At 38.2% G+C, this 19776-nt stretch overlaps 1 protein-coding gene across 2 annotated transcripts in view; it reads right to left on the minus strand.

The window, feature by feature from the left end:
- The window catches only part of CNTN3 (contactin 3), a 350559-nt gene that overhangs the window by 95216 nt on the left and 235567 nt on the right, over positions 1–19776 (minus strand). For both annotated transcript variants that reach the window (XM_060631569.3, XM_060631568.3), the window contains exons 6-8: positions 5524–5727; positions 3966–4068; positions 3017–3201 (exon numbers count right to left, since the gene is read on the minus strand). In XM_060631569.3, the coding sequence (XP_060487552.2) occupies positions 3017–3201; positions 3966–4068; positions 5524–5727 (492 nt within the window). The remainder of the gene's footprint in view (positions 1–3016; positions 3202–3965; positions 4069–5523; positions 5728–19776) is intronic.

Consider the following 19776-nt stretch of genomic DNA (forward strand, 5'->3'; position numbering starts at 1 on the left):
TGTATGCAAATCAGCAGCATCAAATGGATTTATCATTTTCTGTTACATTTTAGAAGATATTTGGAAAATTCTCTCTACAGATGAAAGCAACATACCAGTTAAAACTAAAGCCTCTCAATATACACAATCTATTCAGCCAAGTCTCAGTTTGCATCGTAGACCCAAAACTGGGAGGTGAGATGTCTTACTGGTTTCACATTGCATTATGTATGTGATGTCTACAATGTGATTCACATGTGCATTCTCCATATGGAGAAACAGTGTATCTATTTCTATCTAATTGTAACCATGGGAAGATTTGTCTTTGCATTTCTATCTCATAAAATTGCTTTTTTTTAATCAAAGAAATTGAAATGAAAATACAGCTATTTAGCTCTTAGAGAAAACATACTGGTCTGCATTTTACCTTATTATTATTATTATTATTATTATTATTATTATTATTATCAAATAAATGACTTTCCCAGTCTGAAGTGTAGTTCAGTGCAAAATCACTTCACTCTATTTATACTAAAGCATGTTTTTCTTCTTTCAGGAATTACAAGCATTTTTTGGGATAAGACCACAAAGAGACTCACACATGAGCCCTTGACTGAGATTCAAGTTTCTAGCAAAAAAATTGCACTGGCTTCTCAGTACTACTGTTCTTCTTCTCCAAATGGGAGGAAAATTTGCTGGACTGAAGCCAATCCTGAGATTACAACTGCCATGTTAATGGTGATTTCCCCCCTTATTCTATCATATTTAATCCAAATATTCTATCTGGCCATTTTTTACGTGAAATATTAGAGTGGATAACCAGAGAACTTCATGGCACGGATTGAATATACTACTCTTAAGCCAGAAGTGTAGAGTAACTTTCATCAAACACCCCATCTCATTAATTTCTGATATATTTCTCAGGCATATATCATATTACCAACCCAATGGACTAGAGCAGGATTCTACCTTCTCTAGTCAGTAGAGTGGATGATGTCGGTTGTCTGGTGTGCATCTATTTCCTCCTTTCTTTATTTATAAAATAATCCCCATTTCTCACTGAATTATCCTCTCTTCCATTGCCTCACACTGTCCATAAAATTCAGGAATATCTGACCATATTCCCTGTTCCAAACAGAGGCCCTTAAGTTGTTTTAAGCCAATTCTCCTTGCTAAGGATTGGTTGAGGAATGAACTTTTGGGCAATGAGATTTGAAACGAGATTTGCACACTGTTCTGGAGACAGTAAGGATGAACAAGATTGATGCTGTGGTTACTGTGGGCAGACATTGTGTGTCTATACTGGAGAGCAACATGCAGAGTAAGGGAAAAGACAGATAAGAGCAGAAACAAATCATAGAGAAACTGAGCAAGGGCCTGATTATATGGTACATGAACACTAGCTTAGCTTTGGATTTCTTGCCCCATGAGGCATATAATTGTTTATTTAGGTAGGGCTGCTGTTCCAGATAGCTCAAACATTGCTGTTGTAACATTACGACAGTTGGAATATTCAAGTTTTCTTTTTTTTAATGTTTATTTATTGTGTGTGTGTGAGAGAGAGAGAGAGAAAGGAAGGGCAGAGAGAGAGAGGGAGAGAGTGAATCCAAGCAGGCTCCCTGCTGTCAGCACAGAGCGCCTTGTGGGACTCAAACTCATGAACCAGGAGATCACGACCTAAGCTGAAATCAAGAGTCAGAGGCTCAACTGACTGAGCCACGCAGGTGTTCTGATTTTGTGTTTTCTTGTAATGGTCACCTCTTACCCTGGGTCAGGTAATGGTTTCTCAGAAAGGAGTAAGTAAGCTTCTCCTTTGAAGCTCTCTTCTATGAGAAAAAAGGACTTGCTGTGAGTGATCTGTACAGACCCATGGCTTAAGTGTTCATCAACCCACCTTTACATCATCCCACCAGCATGTAGACCTTGACACCTGGGTAACATTAACTTGGTCCTGTGTATTCTAACCTAATCACATAACAAGAGTTACAACACAGAATGACTCAGAATATTAAACCAGGCCTCCCATGTTGCTCCTGACAGATCCCAAAATGTTAAAATAGTTGAACAGGTGTCAGTCTACACAGAGATAATGCAAATTTTTCTGAAGGAGGTCAGAAAAAGCCCTCTAATTTTAATATTTGTCTTTGCAAACATTTTCCTCCTTGAAACATTTATGTGTATAGCCTGTTTCCATTGCCACATTCTAAGATAAAAAGAATACAATGCAATTTGCCTTTCACACAAGTGGTCAATTCCCACTAGTTTTACCATGTTTCTGATGATTAAATTCAAGTATATATTCATTGAGCATACATCTTTACATAAACTACATAAACTACAGGACATTTTATAAAATCATATATTTATACTTTCTAAATCATGCTTTCATCAAAAAAACCTAATGTATTTTGTAATAAAAAAGATTTGAAAACAAATTTTGGAAAAAAAAAAGATAATTTAATTTTCCTACCAACAGACTCTAAATTAAGGTAATGTTATAATCCTTTCCTTACCCCAACCAAACAGTATATCAAATAAATGTCATTATGAATTAAAGGCAGCAAACAGCACAGTTACATTATTGGAAGGGATAGGAAAACACTGAAGAACTCAAGAGTCTGAGTTCATGTGGTTTGTCAAATGCAGTAATTGCAAGTTTTCACCATCAACACTTTCTTTCTCCTTAGTGAAGATCAGAAAGAAAGATACAAAATCACATTTTCTAGGGGAGAGGACAGATACAGAGGAGATCGCTCCTTGATATGATTCAATGCATAAAACATTACTCATAGAAAAAAGGATAATATTTCACTACTGTAGGAATAATTTTAAAATGCAAAAAAGAAGACATCATGCTTCTGATTTCACGGCAAAATGTTACTGTTTTTAATTCCTCCTATGACAAATATTTATCGCCATTTAACAAAATGCAGGACTGAACAAGTGGACATTGGGATTCTGCCATAATTTCCCACCGCCCAACAACATTTGATAGAACAAAAGCTAAAAATCCAATTAGCCCGAAGTAGAAGCTCACCATAATAAGTGAGACGCCCTCTGGCGACATTTCTTCCTCGTGAATTCTCAGCAACGCATTCATAGGAACCGGCATCTTCCTGTTGGAAGTTGGGGATTTCAAGCACACCATTGAATTTCCTCAGTTTAATTTTACTGGAAAAGGGCAGTCCATCACTTCTCCTCCAATTAATCTGAGGTACAGGACTAAGAAGAAAATTGTCAAGTTATTTGCTATTTTATTCTTATTTAAAAAAAATTTTTTTTAATGTTTGTTATTGAGAGACAGAGAGAGAGAGAGCATGAGCAGGAGAGGAGCAGAGAGAGGAGGAGACACAGAATCCCAAGGAGGCTCCAGGCTCTGAGCTGTCAGCACAGAGCCCGACGCAGGGCTCCAACTCACAAACCGTGAGATCATGACCTGAGCGGAAGTCGGACGCTTAACCGACTGAGCCACCCAGGCACCCCATTATTTGCTACTTTAAACAGATGTCTGGATGCATGTTAGGCTTGACAAAATAAAGCTTTTGTTAGGATGGAGCAAAAAGGCACCCGTTTTCAAATGCAGAACATCTCCAATTGTTAATCACATATACCTGATACAAGGCTTAACCTCAGTTGCTATTTTAATAAAATAAATTCTGCATTTTCTTGAGTTAAATCATGATTTAGAGAAAAAGCTGAACACATATCCATTGTATTAAAATACAACAAATGAACAAGCAAAAGAAAAATAACACCAATCTAGTTCATGAAATTAGGCAGGCCTAGTCATTGTCTGCAAATTGCCTTTATGGTTTCAGCCTAAATTATATATGTGCATTCTCCTTATATTTTATTTTTCCTTTGCTTCTAAATGAAAGAAAATTTTAGAAAATAAATAAGGAAAAGAAGAGTCTGTCAAAAACTATCTTGATCTCTTTCAGAAAACTAATACTTCAGCACCCTGTAGTAAATGTTATAAAACTTACTTTCCAAGAGCAAAACATTCCAATTTCACAGTTGCACCTTTAGCCACTGGAAGAGTTTCTGGAAACTGCACTTCTATTTTTGGTTCATATTCACCCATCACACCTGTAAATCCACCATATAAAGTTAATAGTTTCAATGTTTCCTGTGGAACTGTCTCATTTTTCTTAAATAAAACTTTCTTTTTATCCATTTTGAACCAGTTTCTCTAATGATTTAAATTGCTCACTAGCCATTCATTAGGAACTTTTAAAAGCAGAGCTAAGTGGGCCAAACACACAACATTATTAAACATCAGGGACCTTGGATTCCATGATTCATAAATTACCGTTTACAGAGTGGTTCCGAGAAAGCCATTATGCTTTTTACCTTGTATAAAATGGGAGGCTTTTTTATTCTGTATTTAATCTGGACATTTCTGGTCAAACTGAAATATACAATGTATTATGACTTCTTGAAATATCCTAAGGAGCAAAAATTATGGGAGGGAATTTACTTAATGGTACCCTGGTAGCAAAGAAACCAATCTTAAACTTCTTAAATGGCACCCTGGAGACAAGAAACAGTAACTTCATAAATGAGAAAGGTCAAATTCAATTATAACTGACTGGAAAGAAATGTTTAGGTAATATGTGGTCATGACATTGTGCTGTATCAGATACGGTTTTGTGTAAGTGGGGCAGTTACACAGGGTTACAAATCTGATTCCTTTAAAGCTCATGTGTTCCCTTGAAACAGCCATGAAGGGGTAGAGAAAACACATTTATTTTCTTTTCAACTTTACTAAGGTATGATTAGCAAACAGAAATTATATATATTTAGGCTGCATGTACAACCTGATATTTTTTACTATGTACAATGTGATGATTTAATATACATATACATTGTTAAATGATTATCTCAAATCAAGTTAACACATCTAGCACCTCACACAGATACTATTTTTAATTTCTTAATATTCTGTGGTGACAACACCTCAGGTCTACTCTTGTAGCGGATTTCAAGAATACAATACAGTATTATTAACTATCATCACTATGCTGCTGGTGGCAGGGAAATGGGGAGAGGTTCATCAAAGAGAATGGACTTTTAGTTACAAAATGAATATGTTTTGGGAATCCAGTGCATATTTTTTTAAAAAATTAAGAGATGATTTATATACTATAAAAATACATCCAGAGCTTAAAGAAGCTCACGGTGGCCAAAATCAGGACAGGTGACTTCATGACAATGTAACCTGAACCTAGGCTGAGAAAAACCTCAAGCTTAGTTGAATGCTCTCCCATCACCATCTTGAAATTCCTAATAATTTCTGAACACTGGGTCCATCATATTTATTTTGCACTGGTCCTCGAAAACAATAAAGCTGGTCCTGGGTAAGGATTAGGTACAGGGACCTATGGTCAATGAAATGATCTTTCTTCATCACTGTACTCATATTTTTTTGTTCAGCGCAAAGTGAAATAATTCTTCATGGTATACTTTTCACTTTTTCCCATTTTTTTTTTGCTTGGATTCACAATATTTACATTTAGAATTGCACCTTGAAATATTTCCTACCGTCAGAACGTAGCACCAAAGGAGTTGGGGAGCCCAGCACTCTGGTGTTCGTCACCGTACTGGTCACCACACACGTGTAATTACCCACATCGGATGGTTCGACCTTGGCAATATACAGGTGGCCTGTTTCTTGAGAGACAAATCTCCGACTGTCTTCTTCAACAAATGATGGATATTCATTGAAGATCCAAGCATATGATAGTTCTTATAAAATTTTTGGAGAAAAGAAATCCCATCATTAAGGCAAGTTTTCCATAGTATACTAAAAATACGTACACAAAACCACCTCTATGACAAAGTAATGGTGAGTGGTTCTATCGCAGGTCATGAAGAGAGACATTTCTGTGAACTGATTCTGCAGTCAGTCTGCATTACAGTGGAGGACAGTGCTGATTAGCATTCTTGCAGGAGCAATATTACTACCATCATCATTATCACTACTCCAGACACCTCCTGACAAGTTTCTCTGGTTTCAGTCCTTCTCCTTTTTAATTTGTATCTCCACACCGCATATTCTATGATCTTTCAAATTTACCAACCTCATCATGTCAGTTTGTGATATAACACTTACCTGCAATTCCCTGGAGCTCCTGGGAACAATGCCACATTTCTTAACCTGAATAAGAGACTCCACATGGTTAAGCCCCTGCTTCAAGTCTGAGCCCTGGGTCTTGGCACCTGCTGTTCTGGGAGCCTGCAGTATCCTTGTTCTCTGTCCACTCCTTTGCCTCCTCCCCTTTTAACACTAAACCCCATTCTCCCACAACAACTTCCACATGGTTTTCAAAGGTTGGTGCCAAACATCAGGAACCACCTCTACAGAGAAGCCTTCCTTCATCCTTGTCTCATGGTAGGTTCTCCTTGATAGAGCAACGCTAAGTTTCTATCAGTTAAAACACTTACTGCTGTATATGTAATGGTCTATTTACGTAACCACCCTCCCACCACTGGGTAAACACTGATGTCAACTCTTATCCTGACTGCCCTCCCCCGCCCAATTACCAAAATGAAACATCCAGAGACACTTAATAGTCCTCAATAAACATTTATTGAGTTAATTAAGGATACAATTATGCTCCTATCTCCTCTGTAAAGTCTAATATGAGAGTTTTCTTGACTTTTAGGGTCAAGGTAAACCAACTTTCTCCCAAGGAACTAATGTTTTTTACTCTGTGATAATGAGGGTAAATAATATGATGCTGCATTGTTCTAGATGCCCATATTTTTCACAGGCAAGTTGTTACTTAAGCACAGTTACCGCAGTTGACTTCTTTGATTCCTTCTTTCCATGGTCCTATTGTTTTTTATGATTTTATCAACATTATTGCAGTGGTTCATTACTGTAATGTTTTTTCAAAAGAATTTTCCGAAAACATGTAATCAAAATCAATTTAGTGAATAACAAGTTCAAAATACATTCAAGGCATAATTCCGGGATGAAGGATCTCTGCATTTTGTAGAAAGGGACACTAAGTCCGTTTACAAATAACAATGAGATAATGTAAAAGGGCTGGGGGAGAGTTACTCTGGGTTTTAGAGGAAGAAGAGGTGACATTCTCTCATGACTGAAGAAGAGGTCTTCAAGGACACAACAATATTCTGACAGCAGGGATAAAAGCACTCCAAATGAAGTGAGGAGCATGTGAAAAGCAAGTTGGGGAGAGATCATGGTAAATACCTGGTGGAAATGAGACACAAGTGACTCTCTTCTGCCTTCAATGGAAATGCAAATGTTTCATGATTCCAAAGGTTAGCAAGTCAATGGCATATCATGCACATGTTAAGAAACACTGATTTTTAACCTTGAATCGATCTTCACATCATGCTGTATCATTTCAGTAGAGTGTTTCATAAAATTCCAATCTGTCATGTGATAGGTTGTGAAATTTAAGTTGTCAGACTTTGAAAAAAAAAATGGGTCTCAAACATCCACTCCACAGTTGGCCTCATGCCTACATTGATAGTGCTTTTTCTCTTACAATAGTACTAAATAGGGGCACCGGGTGGCACAGTCTGTTGAGCTTCTGGCTTCGGCTCAGGTCATGATCTCACGGTTCGTGAGATCGAGCCCCACATGGGGCTCTGTGCTGACAGCTCAGAAGCCTGATTCGGATTCTGTGTCCCCCTCTCTCTCTGCCCCACCCCTGCTTGTGCTCTGTCTCTGTCTTTCAAAAATGAATAAACATAAAAAATTAAAAAACAACAACAATAGTACGAAATAAACCATAGAGCTGGAGAAAGCTGGTCAGGTCGGCTGAATCAGTTCTGCAATTGCTGAAACTGACTGCTGTGGAAGCCTTACTTCTTTAGGCTCTTCCTATTACTCTAAGCATCTCCCACCCCATAATCCTTTAACCCCTGTAACATCACCTCGTTTAAAGAAGGCAAAGCCATCTCCTCTGCTTTTTAAAGTGTTCTATTCCTGAAATTCATATAATTGTCCCTCTGCCTTTTATTTCTTATTTAAATATGTCCCTTGTATCCAGTGAGTGCGAAACTTCCACTGCTCCCCAACATAATAGACCTCAGCTTGGTATTAAGGACAAGAAGTCAACCTTGTTAAACCAGTTTCTACTAAAGTAAGAATGGTTGGTGGAAAGAACTCAGATTTAGAGTTGGAAAATCTAAAATCATGTAAATTCATATAAGAAATATTATGTAGCAAGGAGAATATATGATCAGTAACCAGATGCAAAATTTGGAACAACTCTAACATAATGTAATTTTGACTGAAAAGTTACAAGGCTCCACTTGTATTATTTCTTTTAATCCCAAATCAATATCATTGACTTCAATATTGTACTATTAACATACTGTATACAGATATTGTGGTGTGATCTAGCAACAAATGATAGAAGAGAAGAAAGTAAAAATCAAAATCATTTGAAGGCTGTTCCCGAAATGAGCAAGGAGAGTTGAGGGGTGGACTGTGGTGAACATGGAGGTGTCCCACTTAGGTCTCACCTCAGGAGAACTTACTGCAGGAAACACAATTAACTGGTGGTAACCACCCACTGGCACAAGAGCGAGGGGGCTACTTCCAACTAACTGATGAACTCCACTGCGGTGCTGATGCTTGCCCATTCCGCGCCCCCCCTCTCCCCCCCCCGCCCCCGCCGCTCCCCACCCCGGTACCAAATGTCTCCAAGGGCAACTCTGGTTGGAGATGCCCCATCAGATAATGGCCACACTGTTCTCAGAGCTGTGAGGCGGTCTGGCTTTCTTCCTATGTGACTTGTCTCTTCCTCTCTTTGCTCACAGATACTGGACTTGACTCTCCCCTCCACCAATTTCTGCTCCCTCCCTGTTTATCCTCCACAGGTATTTCCTCCAGATTTTTTTTTTTTAATAACAAGTTTGATCCTCTAATCTCACCTTGGGGTTTGCTTCTCAGAAGACTTGAATGTATATGGTGTTGCCGAAACTGAGTAACAGACTCTCCTCTGTATTACCAATTGCCCCTTCCCTTAGACCTGAAGGAAATAGCCTCTTTAACTGACCTTCCTTTTCAATAACTGTCTAAGACCTTCAGGCTCTTCAAATTTACAAACTGACCTAACTGATTCTTAGTAACTACCCTCCAGACAAGCCCAGATAAATCAGCATCCCAGAGGAGAACACTGTAAGCCCATCCTGAGACCTCACCAAATAGAGAAGAAACTGTAGAACCTTCATCTCCTGAGCAGAAGTCTTAAACTGTCATTCTTAATTTGAGAATCCCATGGAGAAAAGCTGCTGTTTTGTAGAAATAAGTACTCCTGTATTCTCCTTTGAGAATTTGTATCATCAGGCAAATGTGAGGGTCTATCTTAGACTGGCATACTAGTAGCTCTTGAGCTACAAATGCTTTATATTTGTAAACCATCACCAAACGGACATCATGTATGTGATCTTCACATGGTCACATGGACAATATGCGCTCTGCATATTATACACTATAGAAAAATATTTTAATTTAATTTTATTGTTGAATTTTTTTTGTTTATTCATTTTTGAGAGAGAGGGGACAGGGGCAGGGAGAAAGGGAGACACGGAAACCTAAGCAGGCTCCATGCTCTGAGCTGTCAGCAGAGAACTCGATGCGGGGGCTCAAACCCACAAACCATGAGCTCATGACCTGAGCCGAAGTTGGACACAACCAACTGAGCCATCCAGTGGCCCCTAGAAAGCCATTTTAAATACTTGTCAATAATATTTCCTCCTTCTTCACATTCTAAAGTCACAGTACGTATACTTTTCAATTAAAAGTACAATAATATAGCATACATATTGGAATACAAGGTAACCAGAATAAATTAATGGTCTTCCTCCACTATTTCTCCCAGATACATACTCAGAAAATCAAGAATAAAAACAATCTTTGGTGAACAGCACAAAAATCTAACTGTAAGGTTGTCAGCTGGGATAAACAGGAGAAACGGGAAAGTGGGAAGAAGAGCCACTCAAGGTATGGAAGAGGTTGTACTGGAAATCACTTGTGAGACTCAGGCAGGTAACCTAGAAGTGAATGGCCAAAGGGTGGATGAGACCTTTAAAGATACGCTTACCAGAGGGTTTGGGACTAACAATGGCAAGATGGGCAGAATAGTGCCGCCCAGAATATGTTAACACCCGAATCCCTGAAATCTTGAACATGTTACTTGACATGGTTAGAGGAACAGTGCGGGTGTGACTAAATTAAGGACACTGAGATGAGACTGTTATCTTGGATTATCAGGGGTGGGGAGAATGTAATCACTAGAGTCCTTGTAAGAGGGAAGCAGCAGGGTCAGAGAATCGGAACTATGACCTCAGAAGCAGGGGTCTTACCCAGAGAGAGCTATTTGAGGATGCTGCTATGCTCTTGATTTGAAGATGGAAGAAGTAGCCATGAGTCAAGGAAAACAGGTGGCTTCCAGAAGCTGGAAAAGGCAAGGCAATGGATTCTCCCCCCGGAACCTTCAGAGCCTTCAGCAGCCCTGTCGACATCTGGCACCTGATTGTAGCTCAGTGACACCTGTATTGGACTTGTGACTTACAGAGCTGTAAGACAGTAAATCTGTGGTGTTTTAAGTCACTTCATTTGTGGTAATTCGTCACACGAGCAACAGGAAACTAACAGAAATAACGATCATAGCTAACAAAGAGGTGTTTATTAAGCCCAGGTGCAGTGCTGTGTGATAGACACAAAACTTCCAAAGAAAAACAAATGATTAGAGACAAAAAAGTGGAGAAATCCTGGCCTGATAAGGCCTAAGGAAGAATCATATGTTATACAAAATGATTGTAAGACCAATACAATGGCAGGGGTGGGGTGTTCCAAAAGAGACAGCAAACCACAACCACCCCAAAACGAATGAATTCGTGTTCGGTTGTTTTATATAAAGATACAGACCCTTAACAACTCATGGAAAGAAATCAAATCTGGGCTTAATATGGAATACAGTGTCATGACAGGCACAGCAGAACTTTGGAGGACCTACCCACCTTTCTTTATAGACTTACTTATTGAGATGGAATGATACATAACTTTTATCTCCTAGAGAGAAGATCTGCACAATTTCATTTATTGCCTGCATAACTGTGTTAAAATATATGGCATCACTCTGATTGAAAACATTAGAGAATTATGTGATTTACTGCATTCTGAATAAAGTAAAAAAATACCTGCTGTAATACTATGAGAGTTTACTTATCATAAAAATCTGCATTTGCAATAAAGATTAATTGTACACTGCAAAGTAAAATATATATCAAATCGGCATTCTTCAGGGATTTTTCAACATCATTTTATGTATGATGATAAATACAAAGCTACACTAAAAATGGTAATTTTATATACTCAAATGAACTAGACTTTACAAAACCTTTCACAACTTGTGGTGTAAATCACAAACACATTATGCCCAAACTACTTGGCCTCTGGGCTTCCTATTAACAACTCTACATTAATATTAGGTATGTGAAATATTTTTTAGAAGAGAGAAAAGAGATTTTGCCAATCAGAGCCATAAATTAAGATAATGAAGTCCTGAAACTGCTTTCTAAAAAAGTAGTATGTGATGAATGACATCACTCCTCTAGCCATATTCTTTCCCAGGTCACTTAAGTGTAAGGCCAGTCAATTTAGCAGGAAATATGTCACTCTAGTGTTTACCTGGAGATACATTAATACACATACTACTGACATTTAAGGGTTTATTTCTAGTTCCATTATGAAATTCTATTATGAGGGAGATTTAATCCTTTGTATGGGGATTTTCAAGAAGAAGTTGTCAAACAAAATTGCAGTTGAACAAAATTGTAAAAGTAACTTTGGCTATTTTCTCTGGTGCCAACTGGGAAGTTTGACCTACTTAAAATAAGGCATATTAAAAAAAAAGGTTGTGGGAACTTGATGGCTGTTAGTCAAGATTTGTATCACTGATTCATACAACTGGGAAGGAAATTTTGCTATGGAGCTTAGAGATATCACCCACTGATGGAGGGTCTGAGAGAGTACATACTCAAAGATCTAAAGCCATGTAGAAAAATGAAGATAATGTAAGGTTCAAAGAAGAAAAGGTCAATAGTAAGGACAGAAAAAAATCTGTACCCTTAAAGCAGAAGGTATCTATGGACATTTCCAACATTTCAGTGTGTTGTCTTTCAAAAGCTGTTTTGTAAGTTGTTGTTTGAGGGTATACTTCCTTGCTTAGCCGGTAAATGTCTGACTCATCCATTCTGATTTAGGGTACTAATAAATGTGACTTGTGAGGGTCCTCAGATAAAGAGAACAATGATCAGGGAAGAAAACAAAAACTAAAAATGACATTCCTTTATCCTTATACTTCTGGGCTGAGTCTCGGCCAGGAGTCAGCAAAGTATAGCTAGGGGGTCAAATCTAACCTGCTATCTGCTTTGTAAACTAAATATTTTGGAACAGACTTGTACCCATCCAATTCTTATCATCTGTGGCTGCTTTTATGCTTACAGAAGCAAAGCTGAGTAGCTGTAACAGAGACTATACAGCTCATAAAGACTAAAATACTTATCTGACTCAACTTTTAAGAAAAAGTTTGCTGACCTGTTCTAGGTCAGTGTTAGCCTGAGACCAAGTTATGAGTTTGGTGATCTTTACCTGACTTACTTTACTTTTACTCCTCTTTTCCTTATGAGGCTGTCATATGTCCTAAGTACACGAAGCTTCACAAAGTGTAAGCTAGTCTCCTAAATCTTCTATGCCTGTCTCTCTTGCTTTAGCCTGCTGCCTTTTGGGAGCACGCATAAGTCATTTCCATTGCAGAAATGGAAATAATGCAGCTTCCTGATGTGCTCTGTGACCACCATTTTGTGGACCACCATTTTCCTTAAGAAACAGAAATATTTTCAGCAGGCACTTGCATCTTCCATCATATCGAGACTCCACAAGGCTCTGTCTTCATTTTTCAAAGGTGTTCATTTATTTTTCAGAGAGAGAAAGAGAGCGTGAGAGGGGGAGAAGCAAAGGGAGGGAGACAGAGGACTTGAAGCAGGCTCTGTGCTGACAGTAGAGAGCTCAGTGCGGGGCTCGAACTCACAAACAGTGAGATCATGACCTGAGCGGAAGTCGGATGCTTAACTGACTGTGCCACCCAGGTGCCCTTCTGTCTTCATTTTCAATGCTTCCACCAGGGTAGCTCTTCTAACATGTGCCTCTGTCTCTTTCCCGGTACTATGGTTGCTAAAGCTGATGTGGTGTTAAAGTGAAGTTCTTTCCTCCATATCTGTTGATGCAGAAATGGAGAGAGCCTTCGAGAGGCCATTCCTTATTTTTGCTTGGATGCATACATTCTTCCTTTTTCTCATGAAGAACTTTTTAAATTTTCCCCAAAGAACCAACATTCTCCCAACCTTAATTCAAGTTGTTTCAGTGGACTGACCCTACCCTTGTCTCCCCTTGTTCCAAGGATATCTCAGGATGAGGACGTGCAAGGTGGGGGCCAAATTTAGTGACACTCAAACTCTAATGTCCAGCAATGATTTAGGGGAACCAAGGAGCGAAAACACTGGCAAGACATTTACTGACCTTCTTCCTTTGGCCAAGGTGCTAAGGAAGCATGGCATTGTTAAAGAAAGGACTTTAAATTTTCCTAAGAAAATTTCCTGACCTAATCAGGATGGGTCAGTTACGGTAATGTTTCATGACGACAGGACAATCCTCTCATGTCACAGACACATCTACAGTCACTGCAACCCCTTGGTTGTATGTGGACTTTCTGCTAGAGTGATGGACCTTGAGCAGAAACCCCCCAGATGACAGAGTCAGATCCTAAGATAAGAGAGACTTTGGGAATATAATGCATTTCTTTTCTGATACCTTGTTCCTATTATAAAAAAATACGCTTTTCAAAGGAGTTTAAGACTCAGAAAATGTTAGAAAGCAATATTAAGATTAGCTCAAAACTCAAATGCTGCGGATGACTACAAGTTTCATCACCAAGACCTGCCTGTGCAGCTAAAAAGAAAATGCTTTGTAATTGCACATTTTGCACAATGCCACGCTTGATGCAATGTGTATGCGTTAAATATATGCCAAGTTCCTCTCGCCAGGTTTGTACCTTCCTCATCACTTACACTGAATAATGGACAATTTTTATGACTTCAGTGACAGTAAACAACATTTTCCTTTTAAGTGCAGTCCAGGAGATGCTAAAGAATCCTATAGCTCATGGGAGTGCTAATTGGAGCCAATTATAATTTGATTGACCTGCCTTGCTATTAAAATGATATGCAAAATTTACACTGCCCTTGCAAAATGGTAATTTCCTAGTACAAGCTAACTACAGGAAGCCCATCCTTTAACGAATCCAAAGGTGGTGCTTTTGGGTTACAATTCCCACATCAACTCTCAGAAGCTAATTCCAGAGAGGGGCCTCACTGGGTTGCAAATGATACAAAAGAACTCTATGGATGAGGAAAAGGTGCAATAAAAATAACTGAAATAATTAAGGACTAGTGAATAAAGTAGCAGCATCACAGTAACTGTCCATTCCTCATTACGTCTCATTTTCTTTTATTCTTTCCTTAAGGAATGTCATGGGGACTTGATATTTCTCTTCTTGCCATGCTGGTGATTTTTTTTTTATAGCAGAATAAAATGTCCACTTTCACTAGTAAATAGAATGTGGTTATTAGCGGAAGATGAAGTCATGCTGCCAAACCACAGGGGGCTTCTTACCGGGGACAATAAATGAGTCCTCGGGAAGCTGGAGAAATTAATCTCTCTCTCTCTCTGTCTCTCTCTGTCTCTGTCTGTCTGTCTGTCTGTCTCTCTCTCTCTCTCTCTCTCTCACACACACACACACACACAGAGTACTACTACTTGCCATTACTAGCACATCGAACTGTTCATCAAAATAGTTTAATACTATTAAAAAAACTTGTCTTAAAACGGATCTTTACTCTCTCTGATTTGTAACGTTTCAGAATAATAGATTTTAAATAGCAGTAGCTTTGTTATAAACTTCTGAAATAGTACAAAGTCACATGATTTTTAAAAATGACTATTTAAATGTTTAATTATGCCAGGATATGTGATTATGCCTGGATGTCCAAAATAAACTTGACAACAAAAAACAATGCCCCCCTCCCCCCACCATCAATAATCAAAAGTAATTCCCAGCCTTCACATCTGTAGGGCTCTATAAATGCCAATTCCTTTGGGCTCTAAAGGATGTGCTCAGATTTCAGCATCAGGTTCAAGTCAAATATAAATAACAGTTTGCAGGCTTTGAAAAAAATAATAGGAGTTTGGAAAGTAGCATTTGTACTACCTCATGTTCCTTCACTTGTTACACTAACTTATAAATACACGTTTACACAGGCATTTCTTCTCTGCCTCCATAGTGTTTCTAGTCCTTGCCTATGTGGCTATGCACATATATCCAGGGAAAAATCTATCACGTTATCAACTCTGTAAGAATGTCTTTCAAAGCCTGAAAAAAATTGTTACAGCTTTTGCTATGATTTAATAATTTACTGATGTTAGAAAGAAATAAACATAAAGAAATAAAAGGTTATTGCTCAAATGCTTTAGTTAAAATTCTCATTTGTGTATTAATGTTTGACTTTTTTAGAAATCACCTCTCTGATCTTTCTCTGTAAACATTTACTATGTTGACCAATTGGCTTATCTATCAAATCCTGAATATCGTTATCTTATACTCGATCCCTTTTTATTAACTGTTTTCTCTTTACAGTAAACCCAAGTCAGTGCAAAGAATAATTTCTGGTCAATGAAAGATCAATACTTAAAGAAGTATATGAATGTCCCTAATTTAGGGACTCTTTCACAACTTACACTATCCAGGTAAAGGGAACAGTAAGGGGTAAAAGTTAGAAAGAAAATAATATATTGCTCTCATTCTACCCTACTCTATCATTATGAGCTCCTCAAAATGATGGCTGTTTAATATGTGAGACTGTCTATATTAAATAAAGAACTTTTGATTGAATATTAATTTCTAGTAGATTTACCCTTGCTACTTCAGTACGTTTTCCTTATCCCCATTTTATTTTTCAACTTCCCAGCTACCTGTTTACAAATGTCACATTTAACTAATAGATGTGCATTGTATTGGTCAATGAATACAGAGATGTAAGAATAAATGAATAGCAAACTGATGTAGAGTATGTCAAAGGCAGCATTTTTAATATGCTATATTCCAGGGCTATGCAGCTCTTACATTTCTGTATCTAAGGTTAATGGATTAATGACCTTTCTTATTTTTTTAATGTTTATTTCATTTTGAGAGAGAGAGCACAAGCTGGGGAGGTGCAGAGAGAGATGGGGACAGAGGATTTGAGGCAGGTTCTGCGCTGACAGCAGAGAATCTGATATGGGGCTTGAACTCAGGAACTGTGAGATCATGACCTGAGTTGAAGTCCTATGCTCAACGGACTGAGCCACCCAGGTGCACTGATTAATGATCCTTCTATTCACTCTTAAGAGGATCACTAGGATTCTAATCAGGATCTTGTTCTAATATAAAGATATTGAATGAATATTGGCTTCGTTGTGATTTTCACAACTGTAGAATAGGAATCCACTGAGGCAAATCGTTTTAAAAATGCATCCTAATTACACTTAAAATTAGTAGCTGAGCTCATTTGTACCTCATGTGTAAGGTTACAAAGCTCATGCCATAAACCTCAGTTGGTAAAACCAACCACCTCAAATATTTAATATAATCTAAGTATATGGTTCTATTGACAGTTGTTCCTAAAATGCAGTCAAGTTTATGAAGTTTACACTTCATCTCTTTCTTTTTACATTTTTCAAATAAGAAACAAATTATAATAGAAGTTGTAAGAGCACTGGCTCTTCCATTATTTTTCTTTCTTTCCTTCTTTTGCTTTTCGATTTTCTTTCCTTCCTTCCTTCCTTCCTCCCTCCCTCCCTCCCTCCCTCTTTCTTTCTTTCCTTCTTTTGCTTTTCAGTTTTCTCTTCCTTCCTTCCTTCCTTCCTTCCTTCCTTCCTTCCTTCCTTCCTTCCTTCCTTTTTTCCCAAATGTATTTACCTAAAACAATACAAAGAAATGCAAAGCAACCACCTGCTCCCTCTTTCTGATGTTTTTGTACAAAGCACTTCTGGTAAAGGAGACAGGTTTCCTGGTGAAGAAAAACCAGCAATCATATAAGTGCTCTTCAGCCAACATAATGAGAAGCTTTTCTTTCCAAGAAGTAAATATGCACACCTACAGTATAAGAATATTAGACTCTGTCTTGGTCACAGTCAAAGATAACTTATACAGGAATGTTAAAATGTGTGACAGAAATGTTCACTGATCCTCTTTACACTGAAGGTATACTGAACTTTATTCCTTCCTAATTCAATATTGTATCTTCTTTTTTAATTTATTTTTAACTCTTTTATTTAAAAAAATTTAATGTTTATTTATTTTTGGGAGAGAGAACATGAGCAGGGGAGGGGCAGAGAGAGAGGGAGACACAGAACCTAAAGCAGGAGCAGGCTCCGAGGTGTCAGCACAGAGCCTCACATGGGGTTTGAACTCAGGAGACTTGAGATCATGACCTGAGCCAAAGTCGGACACTTAACCGACTGAGCCAGCCAGGTGCCCCTATATCTTCTATTTACTCTCCCTAAAAATACTGTGATTTTACTTTCTAAAAAAATTCATGTTGAACAAGTTGTCTTGCTGATTTACCCCTGCTTATTTTGATTCTTTTCCCTTACTATTACTTGAGGTGATATAAATATCTCTTTGCCAGTTCTGTTTCAGCAGTCAATAGTCTGAGTGAAAGCAATGCATTTATTTTAGTTACCCTGTGGAACTCTAGTTCTCTGCTTCTAGACACTTTTTCTGTCTTTGTTTGAGACCATATGTTGTTAAGGCTCTGGGAATTACTGAAATTGCTCATATTTATTTTATACCATATTTAAAATTAAAAATTTTTTTTTTAATGTTTATTTATTTTTGAGAGAGAGAGAGAGAGAGAAAGAGACAGAGCATAAGTGGGGGAGGGGCACAGAGAGAAGGAGACACAGAATCTGAAACAGACTCTAGGCTCTGAGCTGTCAGCACAGAGCCTGACGCAGGGCTCGAACTCACGAACCGTGAGATCATGACCTGAGCTGAAGTCGGACACTTAACTGACTGAGCCACCCAGGTGCCCCTATTTCACATTTTTTAAAAGTTTATTTATTTTGAAAGAGAGAGAGAGAGTGCGTGTGCACACACATGAATGGGGGAGGGGCAGAGAGAGAGGGAGAGAGAGAGTCCCAATCAGGCTCCACATCCAGCTCAGAGCCAGATGTGGGGCTCAATCCCATGACCCTGGGATCATTACCTGAGCCAAAATCAAGAGTTGGATGCTCAAACGACTGAGCCAACCAGGCACCCCTGTTTTATACCACATTTAATTTCAATTGCATATCTTTTGGAAAATTTATGAGCATGCTCTTTTCTTTCATCTCTTTATTTTATTAATTCAATTAGTTGACCTTCCACTGGCATGAAATGAAGGGCTTTTCTAGCTTCCAATTTGAATGTGTCACATCAAAGAGTATTTAGCATGCCATGTTTTGTATCAAGCAACCTTGTGGCTATATTCTATTTCTGTCACTCACAGACACTTATCATACTTGGGCTCTGGTAAAAAAAAATAAATTGTATTGCTTTTCTTTAGAGAAAGATTTTCAAATTTTAGTTAGAGAATCCGCTTTTGTACCATTTGTTCACCAGAGAAAATGTAAGAAGGTAGCGAGAATAGTCTTAGCCAGAAGAATTTGATTATCAGTCCCGTAGGGTACCTGATGATGGCGGCAGGTAGACAGGACATGGAAACTGTTCTGTGGTACTCCAAATTTCCTTTCAGGCTCTGACATATGAAGATACAAAGGAACACTTCTCTACTGCTTAACAAGGAGAAACGGCAAAGACCATGCGGATAACAGAATCTCAAGGAGAGCATAAAGTACTGTTTAAGGACACAACAGTGCTTGACCAAGCTTTCTCTCTGATTGTAAAAACAACTTGAAATAAGCTTTTTGGGATATCCTTGGAAGTAAGGATTTCTGTGTTGTAGTCATGGGATTTGAGGTTTAGACATTACTGTGTCCATTCTTGGTATGCGTCTTTGATAAATTATCTTAAACTCTCTAGTCTCACATTCTTGTTCCTCAAGAAGGAAAGGGTTGCATGGAATTGGTTTGGTTGCCATTCTGTGGGATATGGATCCTCTGGAAACTGCAGAATTACCGTAAGATTAGACAATCCATATGCCTGCTATACTTGATGGGGAGACTGAACAAATTATACGTTACATAACATATACACAGGTCCTATTACTTAAAATGTGTGGGCTATACTGTGACTGACAAAAATGTATATTCAGTTAAAAAGTGTTAATGAATTCATTAGGGCTTTTGTATATCATGTATTTTCTCTCTCAAAAATACAAAACGCAAGAAAAACAGCTACGTTGAAAACTTGGATACTGATACTGATTTTAACACTAGATACTGATAACGCCTTTACATGTCAGCTTATTTAATCCTCACAAAACTCTATGAGGCAAATATACTCATCCTGTTTTACACAGATGAGGCAACCAAGGCAGTTAGGGAAGTCCCAAGTTATAAGAAAGTTCGAAGGATTTGAATCCTGGCAGTGTGGAACAGAGCCTAAAGCACTTCACAGGACTGTCTTCCTGTTCTATCTTTTCAATCATGTGAGTGATAGTAGCGTCTCGACAGTTCAAATGAATCCATCAATTCAAAAGGATTGGGGA

The sequence above is a fragment of the Panthera onca genome, chromosome A2, assembly GCF_046562875.1.
Source record: "Panthera onca isolate mPanOnc1 chromosome A2, mPanOnc1 haplotype 2, whole genome shotgun sequence".
Classification (NCBI taxonomy): Eukaryota; Metazoa; Chordata; class Mammalia; order Carnivora; family Felidae; genus Panthera; species Panthera onca.